Below are 15,471 nucleotides of genomic sequence, written 5' to 3' on the forward strand. Positions count from 1 at the left end.
AAAATGTAATTGGTTGAAGAATTGGTCCGACTTCAAAAGCACTTGAACACAATCATGTCGGCTTTACGACCTTCCACTTTCCAGTTTCCCACTTCTCAAGAGCACATGAATGCCACGTTCATGTCATGAGTGATCTGAGGAATGACTTGTCTGCTTTGGAGGAACGACTTGGAGTGTTCAAGTGCTGGGGGTAATGCAAGAACCATTCTCACCATTGACAGCTGAAATCACAGCCATGTTTGTTGACATTTTCAGTGGTGCGTGACATCAGAGTTCAGGGTCCAGGGATGATACCTGAGTTTCCTGGTTATAATTACGAGTTGGAGGGGCGTTCATCTGCATTTTTCCCAACAGGAAGGTCATATTTACAAGTTCACGACATGAACGCAGCAGAATGCCCCATAAGGCCATTGCCATCTATTTTTTTCATCTCAACACTTGGAACAAGGAATAAATAAGGTCAACAGTACACACCATAAAAATGGTTTTACTGTCTTAGCTAAGAATGTTTATTTTCTGATGCAGTTAATATTTATGCAATAAAACACATGAATACAGTGTTTCAATAAAATAAAATATGTGTGAAATAAACCATAAAAAGCGGTAGAGAAAAAGGATACAGGTGCAGTACACATTTAAATAAGCACCAAATTCAGGAAGTGTGCAGAATCTTCATTTCTATAGTTTTGTTGTATAATATTTATTTTTTCATTATTTATATAAAACAATTGATAACTGACTTGAACATCTCACCGAACAATGTTAAGATTGTTTATAATAAACAAATTACACAATTATAAAAAATATGTTACTAGAACTGTTAGCTGATTTACAGTAGATGCGTATAGAGGAATTCAGCACTAGTTTTCCTATTTATTTATTTACTTTATAATTTGTAAACGTTTAGATTTAAAAAAAATAAAATCATACTGTATTCCTTGATTTGTTGACACGGAATGAGTAAACAACACATACAAAGTCACAGTAACAATGGCATAACAAAATATCAGATAGAAGAATGCAAATATATATACTTTTAATGCAAAGAAAACGATATCGCCAGGCACCCTTATTTGGAACAACCCCACATTACCTCCAGCGTTTAATTACAACACCCTTAAGTCCTGGTTCCAAAGTGGCATGTGAATTTTGAACATGTGTGCTATGATGGCTCTCTACTGTCATTCAATCCATAACAAGAAAAATGTGGGTTATTCAAGGTCAATTTCTTTAAGTTCTTACAACCAAGAAATCTTATTTATTCACTTCAACAGAATCTGGATGAACCTAAGGCATATAGCATAGAGAAAATACTGAAAGAAGCTGCTCTGCCAAAGAAGTTGATTGCCAAGTTATATCAAGTGTTGATTGAAACTCTACCTCATAGTTCAGAACCTATAAGGAACATTTAAACAGATCTGAAGGAAGAAATTGAGGAGAACTATTGATCACAGATATGTGAAAATGTTCATACCTGCTCCTACAACCTTAGACATACATTATTGCAATTCAAGATAATTCATAAGACTTACTACACTCCTGCCAAAATGTATTATATGAATCTAGAAATGTCCTATCTCTGTTGGAGATTTGAGAGCTCCAGCCCCATCCCCCAGCTATTTACCAAAACAGTTGTGGGTTGACCGCTTTGTTATTGTTTGAACTGCTATTATTTGATTGCTCCTTTAATGAATGTGATATTTCCGTATGAGAAAATTGAGAACCCCAGCTACCTAGTTTGATATAATAAAAAGCTACTATGTATTTTTGTATGCTCATAAGGAAATATGGGTATACAGTAATATGTATCAAGCTTAATAAGTGTGTTAGTTTTGTATTTTCTGCTTTGTTGTTTATATTTATATTTTAAACATTACCATAAAATGTTTCCTTCTAAATGTAGTTCAATACATATCATGGAAAGTGGAGAACTGCAGGGTTGTGTTGCTGCTGGGTCCTGAGGGTCAAGCGGGCCTCAAATCAGGGGATCTAGAAAGGAATAGAGAAGAAGAGGGTGACGTTAGAAGAGAGTGATGAATGGGTTATGGATGGGTGAAATGCCAACTCGGTGCAGAACTATCAAGTTATTAACTTATACTGAAGTTAAACAAATGACCTCATTGTCCTGGTCCTGTTGTTGTTGCTCGTAGTTCTGATCCTCCTGCTGGTTATGGTCCTGGTTCTGCTGTTTGGCCTCTGTAGGTCTCTCCCTCCAGGCTTGGAGGTTTAATTGCTGGATAGTGTTGCAGGCGATGAGTCTGTTGTTCCCATTATCAGGGATTCTGAAGGGGTCACGGGGCACGGTCAAAATGCCAGTGTTGTCACAGATGATCCGACCCAGAGAGGCACGACTCAGGCTAGCCCTCTGTGCCGAAGTGAAGACGCCTGGGTTTTCATACCACAGCCTGGGGATCAACAGGCAAGATGATGACACATGCATGCTCTGACAGATAAAACACACTTGAACAACTCACTACACCACATACAAAAACACACACCTGTCTCCCTGGCGGATCCTCTGGAACTGGGTGGCGATGAGGCAGGCAAAGAGAGGCCCGACGCGGCCCCTGCGTACAAATGGTTCAGCCACGCCCCCCATCCACACGTCAATGTTAGCTGGGGTGCCGTAGAGCTGCAGCAGTCTACGGGCCAGGTCTCTGTTGTTCAGAACTACACCCAGCTCGGCCTCGTTCCTAGGCGTTGAGAGCCCACAGAATTTACGCCAAGCATTGTATCCTAGGTTAGGGAAGAGAAAGAAAATAATGACTGCATGGAACAGATTGGTAGAGATATATTGAGGAAGAGAGAGAGAGATGATTGACATTTTGGAGTTGGTGTTAACATGCCTAAAGCATTAGCTGTAATATGTAAGTAGAACGGTATAGATGTGTTTATCTGTGGTGTCAGTATAGTGGTATGGAGGATAAGGCAGGTGTGTACCAGGCAGGCCATGGTCGCGTCCACGCTGCATGTTGAGGGAGCCCAGGTCCAGAGCTAGGTGTTCTACGAACTGGAAGAGTCTCTCCCTCACAGCGTCCACCAACATGTGATCTTGGGTGTTCAGCTTTGCTGGGCGACCCACCAGACCACGGATTAGAGGGTCGATACCACCTAAAGAAGGACAGAGAGAGAATAGGATGTTTACATTTGTAACCTTTTCCCCATTATATACTGTTATTAATCCAGAGAGTGGATTGGCTTACAACTGGCAAGAGGTCTGCAAAGCACACCACTCACCCTCAAAAACTAGCCTCCAGGGGGTGAAGAAGGCCTTGAACAGGGGCACATTGGGGAACATGGCATTCTCCATGTAGTTGCTGTCCAGGCGGGACAGAATGGGCTGGATGGCCAGGTGGGCAAAGCGGTAGGCTGCTGTAGCAAACACGTTGGCAATGCGGGGATCAATGTTCTCGTTGTATCCAGGGTAACGGCCCAGCTGCCGGGCCATGGTGTCTGGGCCCACGATGTGCGGCAGGTAGTCCCGAAACACAAACAACTAGGAGGGTGAGAGTAGATTTATTTTTAGGTGTGTATTTGATAGGGAAGCTGTGTCAATGTGAGAATATTCAAGAATAGTTATTTTTGTGAGAAGGAGAAGCAGAGGGAAGGAGAGCGTGTGTTAGAAAGTATGCCCTGGACGTCTCTTGGAGATAATGAACTGACACCATGGGTATTAGTGATATATGTCAGTTTGTGGTACCTGGGTGTAGGCGCCCATGATCTTGCGAGCCTCCTGATAGAGTGTCTCAGCATCCCATTGTGGATTGAGACGACTCAGGGCACGGGCCAGACGGTTGTGCTCACGCATGAACATTGTGTGAATGGATGTTAATGCTATGTTCTCATCCACACGGGCATCACCTGGCAAACAGAGACTTACTGGTGAGGCCAAATAGTGATTGAGATGAACATCATACACATTGTGTGTCTGTATCCAGATAACTATTGTACATGAAAGTCAAAGAATGACTCTAGTTTTCTATTCTTGTCATCATTCTGTTCCTTCAACTTTAACCTAAATATACATGGGTCTACTCCTCAGACAAACATACTTAAAAGGCTAACCTGCTATGAAGCAAGGCACCTCTCTGGCATTGGTGTCATTGGTGACTCTGTTGCGGGTGGCACACATGTTCCCCTTCAAGTTAGTGAAGGGTAGAAACTCGCGCCCTTTGTCTGTGAAGTTTTGGTTGACACGCAGCAGGCCCCCATTGTTGGTGAGGTCACGGAGGTCAAGTGCCAACTTCTCCTCAGAGCCGTACACTTGCCCCAAGTCAAGGAAGGCCGTCAGTGAATTGATCTGCTCCCTCTTCGTGGCCACGCCACCGAAATTGAAAGCAGACTCTCCTGTGCCGCATGCGGGCGCTGATCGGAAGACTGGGATGCAGCTGTCTGGGCCAGTGGGCAAGCGTGGGTCTCTGGGAGGAATCTGGGCATGGAGAAAAAGACATGGTAGAGGGTGAAGACCTAATAATCCATGGACCATGGTTAGAAAATACCAAGATATACAGGGATGACCGTATACATTCTAAGAAAAAAGGGTTCCAAAAGGGTTCTTTGGCTGTCCCCATAGGATATCCCTTTTTGGTTCCAGGTAGAACCCTCTGTAGAAAGGATTCTACATGGATCTGAAAGGGGTTCTATCTGGAACCAAAAGGGTTCTACATGAAATAAAAAAGGGTTTTTCAAAGGGTTCTCCTATGGGGACAGCCGAAGAACCCTTTAAGGTTCTAGACAGCACCTTTTTGTCTAAGAGTGTAGTCATAGTGCCTGCTGTAAGTGGTGTGATGTGAGAGCTGTGACTGACCTGGATGGGGAAACAGGGCTCGGAGCGTTCACATTTCTCGTTACAGTCCAGGCCGTTGCTGAAGGAGCGGATGCTGGGAGAGAAGGGCGTGAATGTCAGGTCGTGGTCGTTCCACTGGCCAAAGAGGGTGACAAAGTGTGTGAACTCGCTATCGTTCACTACACCAGAGTCATTGGTTGCCAGGATACGGTTAGAGACCTCCCTTACCTGCACAAAGGGAGGGAAGGAAGGACGGAGGGTAGAGGGAGAAGGAGGAATACAATTATGTTAATTTATATCTAACTTGTGGCAACATAGTAGCAGTTATTCCAACTATATTTATTGTTATCATACCAGAGGGAGCACAAAGTTGTTGAAGGTCGTGTTTCGGTCCCAGCCAATGGGCCGAGAGACCCCATCGTCATACTGAGCAGGCAGGAAACGAGTGAAGGGGGTGTTTGAGGCTCCAAGACGAGGGAACTTCCTAATAAGCATAAAGAAAATACACATCAGAATTGAGAAACCTCAGTTTATTCCAACCTATACAACGACTGTGCACATTACACAAGGCTATCAAATTGTTGAGTGAAAGTATTAAACCCGCAATGCCCTGGAGCTCTTACAGGTTGTTGCAGACACTGGTGGCTGTGCGGTACTTGTTAATGTTGGGTGTGCTGTGGCAGGAGGGTTTGCTGACACGAGCTGCACAGCCAGTTACCCGGACAATGGTGTCTAGCTGCTCTTGTGTGAGCAGGTCTGAGAAACGAGAGAGCGATAAGGAAGACTTGTAATAAAGAATGTGTACTTATTATGACTGTGTGAGTATCTGTGATGGTGTGTGCGACTGACCTGTTGCGTTGAGCGAGCGTTTGTGCAGCCTGTGCGTGCTGTGGACTTTCTCATGGATCAGTCTCAGGGTGTTCTCCAGGTAGTCTGCAGACCGTACAGCAGAGCGCGTGTCCCTGGCAGGCTGCTTCAGGAGACGCAGGACATCCGAGGGCCTGGTGGACTGCCCACGCACTCTCTCCAGACTCCTGGGATATGGATAAGCAGATGACAGAATTATGAATAGAAACATGCTCCTATCAGTATACAGGTAGATTTAGTGTACTAATCATTAGAAATTACATTACATGTCCCTTCGACTGACTGAGAAAGTTGTGCTAGTGCTAGTCATTTCATTTGACCCAATTTACAAAGACAAAGATTGTCGACTACATCTGAAGAGGTCAACTGTCAGGTTCACTCACTTTTCTCTGGAGTACTTGTATGCTTCATCTACAAGTTTCTTTGCCTCCTCCACTGAACTCTGAATGAAAGGGCCACCCAAACTTTCCTCTGTAGACAGGGCTGGCTGGCTGAACATCAGGCACAATCCCAATGCCAGGAGGGAAGGAAGTGGCTTCATCTCTGAAAAAAATGGGGGGATAATCAGATGTCATCCTTTAAAAAAACATGCTGCTTCTTAAATGTAATGTGTGCATCTTTTTGCTAATAACTTGTCTTGTTAACTACGGAGACATCTCTAAAGTATTAAAAAAATACAGCTTTTGCACACAATATTAATAACACAATCATGCATGGATCAGAATTACCATGGATAACAGAAAGAATTTGAAAAAACCTGATTATCAGATGAGACAAGAGAAACAGTGTATAAAATTGTACCTTTGTTTGAACAACTCTTGTTGTGAAGTCTTGTTAAGAGGTCAACTCTTGTCTGAAGATGTATGGTGCTCTCTCTAACTGTTCTATTTATAGTCCATGTTGCAAAGCCCCGCCCCCTGTCATCTGTCTTCTCTCAGATGGGGTGACTGACAGTATGTAGTTCCTTCTTACTTCTTCCAAAAGGTCTGCCCTTGCCTTAACCTAATCAACCATTGACTGATAATATTATTTAACCTGTTACTGTAGTGGGCAAAATAAGGGTCACACTGAGTGTTTCTTTGTAGTCTTAAACAAATCTACTTTGAAACAAAAGTAAACACCTCACACACATGGTTATGGGCTTAAATAAAGAAGACACCTGTACCATGTCAGATTTCAAATTCCAATATTACACTTTATATACATCACAGAAGAAACACTGTTTGCTGAAATGTTTATTAATTATGAAATTGTGAAAAATATGAATAACATTCCACCCATGAGGCCACTAGTCAGTTTGACTGCAGGACAGGGCTACTGTGGTAATATTGATTCAATCAAGGCAAATGGTATTTGATTGAACATGAAAAATAAGACTTACTCTCAACTGTCTTTGCTTAGTCTATAATCTGGCCAGCTGTTTCCTGCTAGAGCCCTTTTGCAGTAACATGAGTTATGTGATTGTGATGATTAGCTATATCTTCATGGTATATGGTCTGGACAAAGAAGAATGAATGAATAACTTTATTCTGGGCTGTATACTCAGAGCTTCTTGATATAGGCACACTTACAACCAGCAGAATAAAACACATTGGTGACCTTTGACTGTTTTAGTTTTTTTTGCGAGGGGCTCCCAGCCAACCAGCAGAATTTATACATTTATAGTTCAGCACTCTTGTTTACGTTGCATTTCTTCTGTGTATCGGCTTAATGAATACATTAGTATAATTTTTTAAATCTAGAACCTAAAAGGGTTCTTCGCCTGACCCCGTGGGAGAACCCTTTGAAGAACCCTTTTTGGTTCCAGGTAGAACCCTTTTGGGTTCCATGTAGAACCCTTTCCACAGAGGGTTATACCTGGAATCTGAAAGGGTTCCCCAAAGGGTTCTACTACTAGGACAGCCGCAGAACCCTTTTGAACCAATTTTCGTAAGAGTGCAGTTATACAATATAAAAATTATTCAGGGAAATTGACATCATGCAACAGACTTGTGCATTGTGATTGAAATATGTGCTTTAGGATTGTATCGTAAAGCATTTATCTCAAGTCACAATTAAACTTTTGTAAAATTAAAAATGGTCTATTGTGGTCAGACCTCAGAGTTAGCTATCGTCTGTTTTTCACACAGAAAGATTGCTGTTTTGCTTTTTGTTGTTGCATGTATGTTGTCATCATGCTCTTTCAAAACTTGCATTGTGTTGTTACCATACGGAAACTGTTACTTGAGAAAGAGACCTCAATAGGGAAGTTTCAGTAAACAAAGCAAGGTATTTAACTCCTGACATGACTAAGTTCATTTGAAATTAAATAGACACATAAATGCTTTGGACCTTGTTTAGATATTCACCATCATACTTCCTTGTTTCAGGAAGTGACACTTTATTAATATTATCATAGGAATGGTGTTGTACAGTAACAATGTGCGGATGCAGTGTATTTGCACAGGGAAATTCGTGGTACCATATTGTTATTTTGTGTTGTTCTTTATGGAATGTGGAATGAGGAAAGACAAAAGGAAAGCCTGAGGTAATATTCTGCCTGTGATAATGATGTGTGTTCCATGATTAATCGAGTTTAGGGTTTGTGTCTGGATGAGCATTTAGACTCCTGTCTAACAGTGATACTGCAGTATTACCTGTTTCCGAACACTTAGACCAAAACAGAGTTTTACTTTGTCTGGCTGATTACTAATTGCTTGGACCTGCCCAATGACAGACATGTAAGACAAGGGTTGGAACGCGCGTTGTTTCCTGGGGCATGCCGCTCTGTCGTGTCTGCCAGCCTCTATGTTGCATTGATCTGTTGTAGATTTTCAGAACTCGTGTTTTTCAGATCCACTAACATAAATATCACTGGGAAAACAATGAGTTCTTCTGTGATATATGGCCCACACAGGAAAGTGTTTCTCCAGTCCGGACAGTTCCCTATATTGAGGTTTTAGCAACGTTTACCAAGACATGGTTTCTCGTTGGCTAATACTATGACACAGCAAAAACAAATTAGAAGCCACTTGATTGCAACAGTGGTGGGAGGCTTGCAAACTGTCGAGCAGTTAGTTGCCCCCTAGCCCCTACACCTTAGGCCATATTGCTTCCATGGCCTATCCAGTCCTCTCAGAACCCTGCCATATGGGGGACAAAACATAATAGGTTTCTTACACCTATGCAAGTCAACACATTGTTGTATCAAGAATCAATGTAAATACCTTGATCTATAGTTAAGGTATGGCCCAAGAAGTGGTCTTCTTTTACAGTTTTCTTTTCAATTGCTTGGGTGCAGTTTTCACAAGTATGTGGTGCATTTTCACAACGCTTAGTACAAAAATCTAAACAGATCATCAAACAGGCAGTCGTTTCAAAACTCTAAGACCATTTTTAATTGACTAAGTACAACGCACAAAATCATACAGTAACTTTTTCACCAAACTTGAGTGTTTCATCTAGAAATCCCAAATTTGGATAGTTGAAGCCGAAAATGGCGACCGGAGTATGGGCGATTGGGTGTGTCGAAATGAGTGTGTGTATGGAAAGCGAATCAGCTAACTGGGCAGATTTGTTACCAGACCATTTTTCATGGCTGATTGGGCTGCACGACGAGTTGATAAGCCGGCGACCAGTGCATCGGTGTCATGTTAATGTGCCTGCTGACTTGAAGTACTTCTTACTGGATATAACAGTCGTGTTACCGCCATTTCTTTTCTCAAATGATTTTATTTCAAGTTGGATAGCAGCCTACACAAGAAATAACTAATATTGATAACCATCTAGATATCACCTTGATACCTACAGTACCAGTCAAAGCTTTGGACACACCTACTCATTCCAAGGTTTTTCTTTATTTTTATGATTTTCTACATTGTAGAATAATAGTAAAGACATCAAAACTATGAAATAACACATATGGAATCATGTAGTAACCAAAAAAGTGTTTAATATACACTGCTCAAAAAAATAAAGGGAACACTTAAACAACACAATGTAACTCCAAGTCAATCACACTTCTGTGAAATCAAACTGTCCACTTAGGAAGCAACACTGATTGACAATAAATTTCACATGCTGTTGTGCAAATGGAATAGACAACAGGTGGAAATTATAGGCAATTAGCAAGACACCCCCAATAAAGGAGTGATTCGGCAGGTGGTGACCACAGACCACTTCTCAGTTCCTATGCTTCCTGGCTGATGTTTTGGTCACTTTTGAATGCTGGCGGTGCTTTCACTCTAGTGGTAGCATGAGACGGAGTCTACAACCCACACAAGTGGCTCAGGTAGTGCAGCTCATCCAGGATGGCACATCAATGCGAGCTGTGGCAAGAAGGTTTGCTGTGTCTGTCAGTGTAGTGTCCAGAGCATGGAGGCGCTACCAGGAGACAGGCCAGTACATCAGGAGACGTGGAGGAGGCCGTAGGAGGGCAACAACCCAGCAGCAGGACCGCTACCTTCGCCTTTGTGCAAGGAGGAGCAGGAGGAGCACTGCCAGAGCCCTGCAAAATGACATCCAGCAGGCCACAAATGTGCATGTGTCTGCTCAAACAGTCAGAAACAGACTCCATGAGGGTGGTATGAGGGCCCGACGTCCACAGGTGGGTGTTGTGCTTACAGCCCAACACCGTGCAGGACGTTTGGCATTTGCCAGAGAACACCAAGATTGGCAAATTCGCCACTGGCGCCCTGTGCTCTTCACAGATGAAGCAGGTTCACACTGAGCACATGTGACAGACGTGACAGAGTCTGGAGACGCCATGGAGAACGTTATGCTGGCTGCAACATCCTCCAGAATGACCGATTTGGCGGTGGGTCAGTCATGGTGTGGATTGGCATTTCTTTGGGGGGCCGCACAGCCCTCCATGTGCTCGCCAGAGGTAGCCTGACTGCCATTAGGTACCGAGATGAGATCCTCAGACCCCTTGTGAGACCATATGCTAGTGCGGTTGGCCCTGGGTTCCTCCTAATGCAAGACAATGCTAGACTTCATGTGGCTGGAATGTGTCAGCAGTTCCTGCAAGAGGAAGGCATTGATGCTATGGACTGGCCCGCCCGTTCCCCAGACCTGAATCCAATTGAGCACATCTGGGACATCATGTCTTGCTCCATCCACCAACGTCACGTTGCACCACAGACTGTCCAGGAGTTGGCGGATGCTTTAGTCCAGGTCTGGGAGGAGATCCCTCAGGAGACCATCCGCCACCTCATCAGGAGCATGCCCAGGCGTTGTAGGGAGGTCATACAGGCACGTGGAGGCCACACACACTACTGAGCCTCATTTTGACTTGTTTTAAGGACATTACATCAAAGTTGGATCAGCCTGTAGTGTGGTTTTCCACTTTAATTTTGAGTGTGACTCCAAATCCAGACCTCCATGGGTTGATAAATTGGATTTCCATTGATTATTTTTGTGTGATTCTGTTGTCAGCACATTCAACTATGTAAAGAAAAAAGTATTTAATAAGATTATTTCATTCATTCAGATCTAGGATGTGTTATTTTCGTGTTCCCTTTATTTTTTTGAGCAGTATGTTTTATATTTGAGATTCTTCAAAGTACCCACCCTTTGCCTTGATGACAGCTTTGCACACTCTAGGCATTCTCTCAACCAGCTTCATGGGGAATGCTTTTCCAACAGTCTTGAAGGAATTCCCACATATGCTGAGCACTTATTGAGTTGCTTTTCCTTCACTCTGCTGTCCAACTCATCCCAAACCATCTCAATTGGGTTGAGGTCAGATGATTGTGGAGGCCAGGTCATCTGATGCAGCACTACATCACTCTCCTTCTTGGTCAAATAGCCCTTACACAGCCTGGTGGTGTGTTGGGGGTAATTGACCTGTTGAAAAACAAATGATAGTCATGCTAAGCACAAACCAGATGGGATGGCGTATCGCTGTAGAATGCTGTGGTAGCCATGCTGGTTAAGTGTGCCTTGAATTCTAAATAAACACTGACAGTGACACCAGCAAAGCACCCCCACACCATCACACCTCCTTCTCCATGCTTCACAGTGGGAACCATACATTTGGGGAGATCATCCGTTCACCTACTCTGCGTCACACAAAGACATGGCGGTTGGAACCAAAAATCTCAAATTTGCACTCATCAGACCGAAGGACAGATTTCCACCGGTCTAATGTCCATTGTTCGTGTTTCTTGGCCAAGCAAGTCTCTTCTTCGTCTTGGTGTCCTTTAGTAGTGGTTTCTTTGTAGCAATTCCACCATGAAGGCCTGATTCACACAGTCTCCTCTGAACAGTTGATGTTCAGATGTGTCTGTTACTTGAACTCTGTGAAGTATTTATTTGGGCTGCTATCTGAGGTGCAGTTAACTCTAATGAACTTATCCTCTGCAGCAGAAGTAACTCTGGGTCTTCTTTTCCTGTGGCGGTCCTCATGAGAGCCAGTTTCATCATAGCGCTTGATGGTTTTTGTGACTGCACTTGAATAAACTTTCAAAGTTCTTGACATTTTGTGGATTGACTGACCTTCATGTCTTAAATTAATGATGGACTGTCATTTCTCTTTGCTTATTTGAGCTGTTCTTGCCATAATATGGACTTGGTCTTTTACCAAATAGGGCTATCTTCTGTATACCACCCCTACCTTGTCACAACATAACTGATTGGCTCAAATGCATTAAGAAAGAAAGAAATTCCATAAATTAACTTTTAACAAGGCACACCAAGCTGGTTGAGAGAATGCCAAGAGTGTGCAAAGCTGTCATCAAGGCAAAAGGTGGCTACTTTGAATATTCTCAAACAAAACACTTTTTTGGTTTCTACATGATTCCATATGTGTTATTTCATAGTTTTGATGTCTTCACTATTATTCTATGATACCAGAGCGCTTTCGACACACCCACTCATTTCCACTCCTTTCCACACACTACATTCAGCCGCGAAGTGGTTCACAGAACGGGACCGCCGAGTGCTGAAGCGCATAGTGCTTGCAACACTCACTACTGCTTTCCAAACTGCCTCTAGAAGCAACCTCAGGACAAGAAGTGTTCGTTGGGAGCTTCATTAAAAAGTTTTCCATGGCCGAGTAGCCGCACACAAGCCTAAGATCACCAAGCGTCGGCTGGAATGGTGTAAAGCTCGCCTCCATTGGACTCTGGAGCAGTGGAAACACGTTCTCTGGAGTGATGAATCACTCTTCACCATCTGGCAGTCCGACTGACGAATCTGGGTTTGGCGGACGCCAGGAGAATGCTTCCTGCCCCAATGCATGGTGACAACTGTCAAGTTTGGTGGGGCTGTTTTTCATGGTTTGGGCTAGGCCCCTCAGTTCCAGTGAAAGGAAATATATATATTTTTTTATAATATGTTTAGAATTTTCCAATAAAAAATAAACAAAAAAGACAGAGATACAAACATTGACATTCATTGTACTGTTGAATGGGATGGCAAATTTAGAGGACTAAACAAAACTTAACTCACACATACAAAAAATAAAACTAATCCTATTAGGTGGTACATATATAAGAAGACAGCATATAGTAATTACAAGCAGTGTAGTTAAGCCAAAAAAAATATTGAGTGGAGTACAGCACAGAGTAGCAGCAGATCATCAACCTAGTTATGAAGCAGGACTAGACCATTTATCCAGTATCGGCTGCCATATTTTGTAAAACATTCGACTTCTATTGGAGGTATTGTATCAAATATTTTCCATATGCATTACATTCCCTGAATCCCGTAACCATATTTCAAAGGTAGGTACAGTCTCCAATTTCCCAAATTGTAATATGAGCCTTTTGGCTAATAGAGTACAAAGAGAGACAGCCTTCCCTTCCTGGTTATTCCCATCAACTTTACCAGAGCGATCAATGGGTCTGGGGCTATAACTCTATCCAAAGGCTTTAGATACTGTAAGTAATCAAAAATGAGAGCCCAGTAAGCATGTAACTTAGGACATGTCCAAAATAAGTGGGTCATCGTCCCCTCATCCTGGTTGTACCTCTCACACAGTGGTGAGGTGTCTGGGAATATCTTATGCAGTTTCACTTTTGAGTAATGTAACTTGTGTATCACCTTAAACTGAACAAGGTTGTGTCTGGCATTCACTGAACTGTGGTTTATATTCTTGAGAGCTTCTACCCAGTCCTCATCTGAGATTTCTGAACCAAGTTCCTGCTCCCAAGCTATACAGTCTCGAGACCGATCCTTTTGAATGGGATTTGACAAGGATGTAATGTAGGTTTATTTGGCTTAATGCCACACTGTGGGATATGTGTCCTTAAGAAATTCCTGATTTGGAGGTATTCGAAAAAATGTGTTGTTAGCGTGTTAAACTTACCCTGTAATTGTTGAAATGAAGCTAACTGACCATCAATGTATAAGTTACCAATTTTTGTGAGCCCCTTCTCCCTCCACTGTGAAAACACCATATCATCCAATGCAGGGTGGAAAGCATGATTCAGGCAAATTGGGCTGTCAAGGTATACAGTGGGTATGTTAAGAAAATACCTACCTAATCTGTTTCCAGATCCTTAGAGTCATGAGTGGCTTTTTTTCACATATGCTGGACTATTAACAAGTGCAGGGAGTGAAGAACGTTGACAGGAGGCCTGCTCAATCAAAAGCCATGAAGGCATATCATTCTGTTGGATCCCAGGTAAACTTTCCCTCCAGAAAAACACAATGTTCAGATTAGCAGCGCAATAATACAGTTTAAAGTGAGTAAGGCCAAAGCCCCAATATTTTATTTAACTAGGCAAGTCAGTTATTTACAATGACAGACTATCAGGGAACAGTGGGTTAAGTGCCTTGTTCAAGAGCAGAACAACAGACTTTTACCTTGTCAGCTCAGGGATTTGATCCAGCCACCTTTCAGTTACTGGCCCAACACTCTAACCACTAGGCTACCTGCCACCCCATCTATCTTATACATGCATAAATGCTTCTTTGAAATTCTGGCTGCCTTGTTAACCCATAAGAATGGAATTACTATTGAATCGAATCCAGTTTCTTAAAATAGCTTTGTGGTATGAAATTGGGTATACATTGGAAGAGGTAAAGAAGCCTGTCTAGGACAACCATTTTAATAGCATTTATACACCCAACCAAGGAGATAGGCAGAGTTTTCCAAAAAAATCAATATTTTGTTTAAACTGATCAATTTTCATGTCCCAATTTCTTTTCAATAGCTGATCAAGTTTTATTGTCTCTACAATGCCAAAGCTTATGAACTTGTCCATCACTGTTTTAAATTGGGGAGATTGCAGAAATTGCATATCCACAGGCCGTGATATCGGACTGAGGTAAAGACAGTTTCAGGTTGGATATTCTACGGATATTCCCACTTTCAAACCTCAATAGCTTTCAAACTACTTGAGCCACAGACTTCAAATAAGTGTCATGATGTTGGAAAAATTGCGCACAACATTGCAGAGGTCTTAATTTCACAATTTTTACCTTAATTTGCTTTGCAAAACTAATAAACGTGGAAATTTGAGCAGCATTTTGTATTCCTAGGTGAATTAGCTAGGGAGCGTAAACAAAGTACAAACTTTTTTATATTTGAATTTCAATAGCTCCTTGGTCATGTGACCTACTTACTTCAAACAAGGTTCAGAATGTCCACTGACTACCCTTCTATATTGCACAATCTTTAGTTTGTCCGTTTTCATCTCACACGATTTGACATGCATTTCTCAAACTGTCAAATTTCAATAGCTCCTTGGTCATGTGACCTACTGACTTCAAACAAGGTTCAGAGAATGTCCACTCAGTGGGCCTACACATGTCACACCCTTTAGTTTGTCCATTTTCATCTCGCACATTTTTATATACATTTTTCAAACTATCACATTCCAATAGCTCCT

The 15,471-nt window shown here is 42.4% G+C and overlaps 1 protein-coding gene across 1 annotated transcript; it reads right to left on the minus strand.

Annotated features, from left to right (window-relative positions):
• Nucleotides 1-1,019: 1,019 nt before the first annotated feature.
• mpx (myeloid-specific peroxidase) lies at nt 1,020-6,511 on the minus strand. The gene is made up of 13 exons (XM_014128513.3): nt 6,455-6,511; nt 6,037-6,196; nt 5,636-5,820; nt 5,410-5,542; nt 5,141-5,270; nt 4,808-5,014; nt 4,066-4,429; nt 3,701-3,861; nt 3,238-3,496; nt 2,941-3,111; nt 2,499-2,736; nt 2,117-2,405; nt 1,020-1,989 (listed from the first exon to the last, which is right to left on the minus strand). Exons 2-13 carry the CDS (start codon nt 6,192-6,194, stop codon nt 1,981-1,983), a joined length of 2,304 nt encoding a protein of 767 aa, XP_013983988.1. The 5' UTR covers nt 6,195-6,196; nt 6,455-6,511; the 3' UTR covers nt 1,020-1,980.
• Nucleotides 6,512-15,471: the final 8,960 nt, after the last annotated feature.

This window comes from Salmo salar, chromosome 11 (assembly GCF_965601325.2).
Source record: "Salmo salar chromosome 11, fSalSal1, whole genome shotgun sequence".
Lineage (NCBI taxonomy): Eukaryota > Metazoa > Chordata > Actinopteri > Salmoniformes > Salmonidae > Salmo > Salmo salar.